The sequence below is a fragment of the Sorex araneus genome, chromosome 6 (genome assembly GCF_027595985.1).
Source record: "Sorex araneus isolate mSorAra2 chromosome 6, mSorAra2.pri, whole genome shotgun sequence".
NCBI classification, from domain to species: Eukaryota; Metazoa; Chordata; class Mammalia; order Eulipotyphla; family Soricidae; genus Sorex; species Sorex araneus.
Window position 1 is genome coordinate 104,756,579 of NC_073307.1, and position 9,795 is coordinate 104,766,373.

The window sequence follows — 9,795 nt, forward strand, 5'->3', positions numbered from 1 at the left end:
AGAATAGGCACTGGTGAAGGGATGGGTTATCAAACTTTGTAAGGGAGAAACATGAGCACAAAATGTATAAATCTGTAACTGTACCCTCACGTTGACTCACTAATTAAAACTAAACTATTAATTAAAAAAAATAAAGATTTAAAAAATAAATAAATAAATAAATAAAAAATAAATTATACAACTCCTTTATAAGGTGAATTGTGGAAGAGAGATATAGGTTTAAGGACTGAGCTCAAATTTTGCATACATATTTTAAAATTCTTTGCTGAATTATTACTAATTAAGCATAAATTAGAGATTGTTATTTCAAATTTATTCATCAAAATATATTGTAATGTCTTTTCCTCCCCCAAAACATATCACACAGCAAAGTTTATCTTTATTTGTATTTATTTATAATAGACTAATAGAATTCTATCTTTTAATGGTTTTCATTTATTTGTTTCAGGGGCCATACCGGACAATGCTCAGGGTTACCCCTAGCTCTGTCCTCTGGAATCACTCCTGGTTGTGCTATGGGGGACTATACAGGGTGCTGGAAATCCAAGCTGGGTCAGTCCCATGCAAGGCAAATGCACTACCCACTGTAGTAGACCCTTACAATAGACTTTTTGGCATAAAATTAATTCATTGTAGAGAAATTTTATTGGGCAAAATTAGCAAAGTGGAATGATTAATAGTAAACTTTGTTTAATGATAAAGTCTTACATATACATAAAATAATTGTACTTGCTACACTTTAATAAATAAAGCTCAATAAAATAAATAAGCAGCACTGTAGAACTGTCATCCTGTTGTTCTTCGATACGCTCAAAAAAGCACCAGGTATGTCTCCATTGTGATACTTGTTGTTACTGTTTTTGGCATATTGAACAATTATTCCAAATAAAATTTTATGCATATATATGTGCATTGTATACTATATGTCTAATATTATTAAGGCTTATAGTTCTCTTAAAAATGTTTTCCTCTGTAAATAATGTTTAAATAATTACCATACATGGTTTTATATGCAGGATATGTGCATTAGTGTTTAATTTGGACTTTATGTCCAAATGTGTTTTGCTATGAATATATGTTTGTACTTGGGTTAGGGAATGATGCATCTTGTAGAAATGAAGTTGGTGGGTTCCCACACATGGCTTACATAAAACAGGCAGAGAGGAGAGAAACGGTCACTTTCTTCTGATCTGCCTCTGTCACCCCAGACCAGCTGGGAAGGTTAAGACTGATAGTCTGGAAAGTCAATTAAATCCTAGGCCTTACCCAAAATTTATAGGTTCATGTCCTTCTTGGAGCAGGGAATTTCAGGAGTAGGTGAGCAGTGAAGTAAAACAGATTTTATTTGATGACTTAGAAGGAAAAGGATGAAGACAAAGAGAGAAAGAGTAAAATTCTTAATGTAGAACTTGGGCTTCTCCAGAGGTGGTGAGGACTCCTATACATATCCTGGCATTTGATGTGGAAGTATGAAAGTATACATCTCAAGAGAAAATGTGGGTTACACATATGGTCAGGCACCACATGTGTGTGGTCACGTGGTACAAGCAGCAGAAGGGCTCAAGCAGTATGTTGCCCGCATCTGCTCTCTTGAGGTGTGTACTTTGATGCTTCAGTATCTAATGCTGGGATGTGTACTGAGGCTCTCTTCACATTGGTGAAGCTTGTATTCTCCCATGAGCATGTTACTCTCACTTTCTCTCCTTCCTTCCCCTTCCTAACATCTTTCAAATAAAATCTGTTTTAATTCACTGCTCTTCTATTCCTGAAATTCCTCTCTGAGAGAAAGACACATCTGGAGAATGTGATTCTCTGTCTCTCTCTGCCTCATATAAGCCACCTGAGGGGGCCAACCGACTTCAGATACATGTATAAACATTTTAAATACAGTTGTTTTCCAGAAATAAAAACAGTTAAAATATAAAACTCCTTACATATATGTCTATAAATATCCCCACTGGTTTATTAATTGATTATAACCCATCTGTGCTATAGTTTTCAATGTCCACATAAATAACAGGGAATTTCTCAAGATACTAAATTTGTTTCATGGAGTAGTTAATTATAAAATACACTGATATTATACAAACTATAGGCATTATGCATATTGTTTAGAAATTTTTGTGTATAGGTGAAAGTGCAGATTCAAATATTATGTATGTGTCTTGCTTATGTAATGGGTAGAGTAATAAAATATCAAATGTTAAATTAAATCACTGCTGGCCATTACTCTAGCAGAATTTCTAAATAAATTACAAACAAAATTTTGACAGCATTTTTCTTCCTCACCTTGTCCAATAATAATAGCTAAGTTCCATATAAAGTGCTAATTATTCCTCTGTAAGTCAGAAAGTGACAGAGACAGTACAATGGGTAAGGCGTTTGTTTCGTACTAGGCCAACCCGGGTTCTATCCTCAACACTGCATATAGTTCCCACAGCCAGCCAGCAATGATTTCAGAGATCAGAGCTGAAAGTAAGCTCTGAACACAGTAGTATGTACTCTATTTTTCTTCCCCTGACCCCCCAAAAATGTAGATACTTCTACTATGAGATATTATGCATACTTGGACACATCAAACACATTTGTCAAGCATATAGAGTGAAAAAAATCATACCTAAAAACATATGCTGAATTTTAATAAAATACTCTTAAAAGATAACTTCTTTATACTTATTGCACAATTGACTTTGTGTGAGCCTTCTGTTAATAGGTCATTCCTATTGTTGAACAGTATACTTATTTATCAAGTACAAAAGAAGTAGTTTAGAACAATATATCTTATATCCCTTCAATGTGCTTATTCCTAAATAAGCGTAAGTATTCCAACTTTAAGTATGATATAGTAAAGTAGGCAGATAGGGAAGGTCCACTCCCCAGGCAATGGTAGTAAATTTCCTAGGAAGTAATAGCTCTGAAGGTGTGAAAGCCAACCTTACAGCAAATAGAAACTAAGGCCAGCTAAGACCCTCACCTTGCGGCAGCAGTGGACCCTGAGGAGATTGGTCACCTAGCCATGAAGGCAATTCCTCAAATACACTCGGACCTCTCCATTAATCTGAATAACTTTAGTGATTCAGCCTAGAGAAGACTTCAGAACTTTCCAGACCCAAACATCCTGAGAGAATACTTTATAAAAGCCACCTTGAACAAAGGAAGGGTGCACAAATACTGCCCAAGCCCAGGTGCTGCTTATGTCTACATGGCTGAGTCATGTAGTGCCTGAGCACTTGTGTTGTACACATCTCTCCTCTTAAGTTGTGTACTTTCATGCTTTTATGCCTAATGCTGCGATGTGTGTAGGGCCTCTCTCCTCCCTGTTAGAAACCCGGGTTCTTTCTTGAGCACTTTACTCTCCACTCTCTCCCAATTTCTCTTCCTCCTTCCCTTCAAACCCTCCAAAAAATCTGTTTTACGTCATTGCTTGTCTACTTCTGAAATTCTTTTCTGAGAGGTGAGACAACAACCCAGTAACCCAGGTGGCAGAGGCTGATCAGGAGAAAGTGACTATCTTTCTCCTCCCCACTTCACATAAGTCACCGTGGGGCCCACCAACATTAGACAACACTCATTATTTTTTACCTAGGATCAGCAATTTCTACCAGCAACTTTCTTCACCATTCAAAAACGAAACTATGGGGCTGGAAAGATAGTATAGTGGGTAAGGTGCTTGACCCCCATGTTGATGTCGGTGGGTGACTTATGTGAAGCGGGGAGGAGAAAAGACGGTCGCTTTCTTCCCAGCTGCCTCTGCTATCCGGGACCCAGGGTTACCGGGTTCTTGTCTCTCCTTGAAGAAAGGAATTTCAGGAGTTAACAAGCAGTGAAATAAAAAGAATTTATTTGGAGGGTTTTTAAGGTGTGGAGGGAGAGAGAGTGAGAGAGAGTAAGGCACTCAAGAAAGAACACGGGCTTCTCCAGGGGCGGAGAGAACCTCTACACACACCCTAGCATTAGAAATGAACGCGTGAAAGTACACATCTCAAGAGGGGAGATACGGGTGACACCTGTGTTCAGGTGCCACATATACTTGCCCACATGGGCACAAGCAGCTCATGGGCTCTGGAAGCAAACCCTTACTTTGTTCAAGGTGGCTTTTATAGGGCTTCTCCAACCTGCCCCGCGTGGGGCTTCTTCCTAGGTAAATGTCCATTGCCAAGGAGGTTACCAGGAAGGTTGGGAGTGGTGATGGTCTTCTTTGGACTGAATTATTCAGATTGAGGGAGAGATTTGAGGGAATTCGAGGAATTTCCTTCATGGGGAGGGGTCCAATCTCCTCAGGGTCCGCTGCACGACGTATTGTCTGTATCCACAAAGTGGATCAGCTTTGGAAATTTCCCCCAAGAACTTTTGCTGACCTGTTTAATTGTCCAGGGCCTTTCTCTCTCTACCTGCCTGTTTGATCTCCGGCATCCCATGTGATCCCAGAGCACTACCAGGAGTGATTCCTGTGTACAGAGATAGGAATAACCTCTGACCATTGCTAGGTATGGCCAAAAAGCAAACAAAAAATGAAAATACCTTCTCTTCGGTGCTTGTGAAGCATAAAATAAATAGAGTTCATTGAAATAAATTTAGAGAGATGAGATGGGAGAGAAAAAGAGATATATATTCTAGAGAGAACATGGGCTTCTCGAGAATGGGAAAAATTTGGAATAGCTTGGGGAGGTTATATATAATTCCTCCAAATGGTCTTGGCCTGGAGTTCCCTGCACACAGGAAACTTTTTGTCTTTGTCAGAGGGAATTCCTCATGTCACCTGATGGGATTTCATAATTCACAATCTCTTTTAAATTTCTTACAGCTTCTCCCTTTCTGAGTTTACCATTCCTGGGGGTCTGGGGGACAGAGGGGGCACAATTTCTCCATCTCTAAAGAGTTCAATATTTGCATCTCAAAAGGATTTCCTTTCATGCTTTTGGGCTACTTCAGGGTTAGGTAAGTCAAAATTTTTTTTCATTCTCAGAAGCTCATTATCAGCACCCCTTCAATGCCTGTAACATATAGCCCCAAGATTTTAGTCTCTATATAATTAAGAGATACAGGAGTGAATTTCCATCTTCTATATTCATCCATGGGCTGGAGCGATAGCACAGCAGGTAGGGTATTCGCCTTTCATGCGGCTGACCCATGTTCTATTCCTCCACCCCTCTCGAAGAGCCTGGCAAGCTACTGAGTGAATTGCGCCCTCATGGCAGAGCCTGGCAAGCTACCCATGACGTATTGGATATGCCAAACACAGTAACAATAAGTCTCACAATGAGAGAGGTTACTGCTGCCCGCTCAAACAAATCGATGAGCAACGGAATGACAGTGACAGTGATTTTCATCCATGTTGACAAAAGAATGCAGATCCTGACTCTGTAGCGGTGTGAAATCTCACATGTGATACCTGAGCACATGTGTCACCCACATCTCATCTCTTAAGATGTGTACTTTCATGCTTTCATGTCTAATGCTGGGATGTGTGTAGGGGCTCTCTCTGCCCTTGGAAAAGTCCGGGTTTTCCCTTGAGCACATTATTTTTCATTCTCTCCCACTTTCTCTCCCTCATTCCCTTCAAAACCTTCAAATAAAAATTGTTTAATTTCACTGCTCATCTACTCCTGAAATTCCTTTCTGTGAGGCGAGACAAGAACCCAGTAACCCTGGGTCCCCATGGCAGAGGTGGATGGGGAGAAAGTGACCGTGTTTCTCCTCCTCACTTCCCATGAGCCACCAGTGGGACCCACCAACGTCAATGCTATAATCTGAATAGCAAAAAAAAAGAAAAGTGTATTTTGAATAGACCCTTTAAAGATATGCTCGGAGTGGTTTCATGTGTTTATAAAGTATGTTTAGATATTGATATAAGAAATGTACTAGTAAATTATTTTCAGTTTTGAATGAGGTGGTCGTAGGTTTAGTGTTCACAAAAAGTTAAAGGAACTACATGTGGATAAGTACATTTTCAGATCCCAGTTTTACTCCGTCTGGCAAACCAAGTTATAATGTCTTCAGACTTCTTACATTGGACATTTCTTTAGTTAAAAAAAAAAAAAGAAAAAGCAATTAACCTATGGAGTTTTAACAAAGTGCTCCAACTAATTTATGAGTTTTAAGCAGTTTGGTAGATAATCTGACAATCTATCATGGTTTTTAAAAGATGGACAGGTTTAGGGGAATTAAAATTAAAATGTTTAGAAAAATATGTTCCCATAGTTATAATATGAAAATGAGATGTATTACTTCTATCTAGGTAGAGAATATTGATTCACATGGCGTACACATTCTGAAAGTCAGAATCTCTTTGTTGAAACTCTACATTGCTATTTTCTAGTAAGTTTCTTTATGCTATGAGTAGAGTCTTTTATCAGTAAGCTTCAAAATTGGTGCAACGACCTGTTTAATACATTTTTAATACTTACTAATGAAGTAAATACTTATATAGTGCCTAATACACAACCAAACATGAGCATACATTGATCAGTACTTAAATATGGAACCATGTATTACTGTTATGTAAAATAGTAAAAAATAATTACTCCTGTTGAGAACATAATTTTCACTTTTATTTTAAATAAATAAATATTTTAAACAAATAAGTATATTAAAAAATGTTTATAATTAATAAGCAATGAATAACTTGAAAGTGCAGTTTTTATTCAAGAGTTTTTAATCAGGCTAACAGCTCAAATTGCAAAATTAAAATCACAAATTGTATGGTCCTATGTATTAATAAATTTAAAATTGCTACACCAATGATGCTTTGATTTGTGAATGCTGCAAAATATTATAAACATATTTTATATGTCTAAATCATTTTAAAAGTATGTAAAATCTGTAGCTAATATTTACTGAAAGCCTGACATGAAAAAAGGGGAAATATTTAAAAATGAAAATAGAGGGGGAGGAATCCAAATATGAAATATCCCGACTAAAGGCATTGAGATCACAACTGAGTCGAGAAATAGCCTGCTCGAAATAAAGTCACAACTACTGTTAACGCACCATGACTTCTGGAAATAGCATAGGTTTGGATTTATGTGATTTAGTTTTTAGACTGTTTCTTGTTTGGGAAAATGAGACCAATCACTCGGTCACGAATCTGCTTAGTCTTCACACCATACACCAAGGGGTTCACTGTAGGAGGCACTAGAAGATACGAACTAGCAAAAAGTATATGGACACTTGCCGGCACCTTCTTACCAAAGCGATGGGTTAGAAAACTAAATAGCGCAGGTGTATAAGAGACAAGAATAGTGCAGACATGAGCAGCACAGGTGCCCAGGGCCTTAGAGCGAGCATTCTGAGAAGACAGTCGAAAGACAGCCTGGAGGATTTTGATATACGACATGGCTATGAGAGCTAGATCCAAGATCATCACTGAAAGAGCCACAGCAATTCCGTATGCTCTATTTATGAGTGTGTTGGCACTGGCCAACTTCACCACAGCCATGTGCTCACAATAGGCATGATTGATGATATCTTTAGAATAATATGGTAACCTTTTAATTAGAATAGGACAAGGCAAAACCATAAGTACAGCTCTGATTGCACCAACCAGACCCATCTTAATAACTACTGGCGTGGTCAAGATGGTCGCATATCGTAGTGGAATACAAATAGCCACATAACGGTCAAAGGCCATAGCTACCAAGAGAGCTGATTCGATTATGCAAAATGTGTGGATGAAATACATCTGTGCTAAGCAGATATCAAAGTCAAACCTATGAGCATCAAACCAGAAGATGCCAAGCATCTTGGGAGCTGTGGAAGAGACCAGAGCCATGTCATTCATTGCTAGCATGCAAAGGAAGAAATACATTGGCTGGTGGAGGCTTGGCTCTAGTTTGATAGTTATGATGATTACACTGTTTCCCAACAGGGCTAGGACAAACAGGAGGCAGACAGGGATGCCAATCCAGCAGTGAAAATCTTGTAAACCTGGAATACCAACTAGGAAGAAAGATGAGATGTAGTGATGTGTGATATTGTCTGCCATGTTAAAATTGCAAAGAACCCATATTCAGATGCAAAGTATCTGCTCAAATGCTCTGTGGAAGGAAATCAGAATAACAAAATTATTTGTTTATGGCCCTATTCATGGAGTGGGGGGGAAGGAGGTGTGTGTGTGTGGCGGGGGCGGGGGGGGGAGAGAATTAAGATACACCATTTGATAGCTTACCTGAGGGTTAAATATTTATAAATCACCAGTAAGCCAGTTCATCATTAATAGTTCAACATTTTTTCCTGCAAATAGGAAGATCAAATTAATTTTAGATATTTCTTTCTTTAGGATTTTATTTCATTGTATTCTGTAATTTTTAACTGCAATCATTCAATTGCAAATACAATAATCATTATTATTGTGTTAAACTAGTTTTGGAAGCTAGATCTTAGGGGGAAAATGTTCAATTATCTTTTCAATAAATTGAAAGTATAAAGGGAGACATGGGCATTAGCATGTACACTCATTATTGACAAGAATTTCAAAATGCAGTAATTATTTTATAATACCCTTGCCCACAAATAAGATAACTCAACAGTTAGTAATTCAGAACATTTCCTAACTCTAAGACGTAAGAACATAGTTTATAAAAATAAAAGATTCTGTATCTCTTATCAAAAGAAAATCTGTATCTTCTTAATAAGATTTTTAGAATAACATAGTTGTATAACAGAAAGAGTAGAATATTTTACTTCTTCATACTGTCAAATAATTTAGAGTTCTCTCAAAAAAAGAGGCATGTCAATTTTAAAGAGTTCCAGTGCACTCTGCAAATCCATGACTTCCAGTTAGAAACTCAGTCCTTACTCAGGTTGACATTCATTCACTAATGATACCAGAGAGAAAAAGGAAGTATGATTCAGCCCTTTTGTTCTCATCAACAAGACTATCTTCTTAAGACTTCTATGGCCGCATCCTTTAGTTTCAATAACTCATTTTTACCCTTATTTCTGCCATCCACTCTCTAATATCATAATTCTGGAATATGCATTTGATCACTGTGTAATTGTAACCCAAACATGAAAACTTGTAACTATCCCGCAGTGATTTAATAAAATTTAAAAAATTTAAAAAAATCTCTGTTATCTTCCAGAATCTTGTTTTCTGATCCTGAACCCTATAAAGTGAAAACTCACTATATAGTGAAATTTATTTTTATATTTATTACTTCCTTATTTTTTATCTAAGTAATAGCTCTTTGGGGAAAATATTCTGGCTCCGCATTCTACTATTAACTATTAAAAAATTGTCTCTAATATCATTAAATATTTCAGAAAAAAATACAAAGGAACAAAGGTTTATATAACTTAAGAGGCAAGAACTTAATAAACCCACAAATGTTAAATATTCAGATATTAAATACATTTAAGGTAATAAGTAAACTTTTATTTATTGATGAACAATACTTGTTTTCTACTGGGAAACATGGATTTGTTTTAAACAAGTAAAGTTTTATAACTGCTTCTGCAAAAATCAAACAGAAAACAGCCTAACCCCAAGGAAAAAATATTATACACACATTTACATAAAATTTAACTAGGACACATTATTTACTATTACAAATAAATATAATTGTTCCTGGCAATATATGCCAATATTTAAAACCATCTTTTATGTTTTAATAAATTTACTTAAAATAATATAGTTTTTTATACCAAGAAAAAAGTGAAGGAAATTACATAGAAAATACCTAAGTCCTGATCTGCTGTTAGACAGTTAAGACAAGTAAAACATCTCTGTTATCTTCTCCCAGGCTAATTTCTTTGAAATTTCTTTGAAAGAAATTTCGAAGAAATTTATTTTTT

General features: G+C 36.7%; 1 protein-coding gene across 1 annotated transcript; it reads right to left on the reverse strand.

Annotated features, from left to right (window-relative positions):
* Positions 1-7,030: 7,030 nt before the first annotated feature.
* Positions 7,031-7,984, reverse strand: LOC101541552 (olfactory receptor 52P1-like). Its single transcript, XM_004618345.2, has one exon. It carries the CDS (start codon positions 7,982-7,984, stop codon positions 7,031-7,033), a length of 954 nt encoding a protein of 317 aa, XP_004618402.2.
* Positions 7,985-9,795: the final 1,811 nt, after the last annotated feature.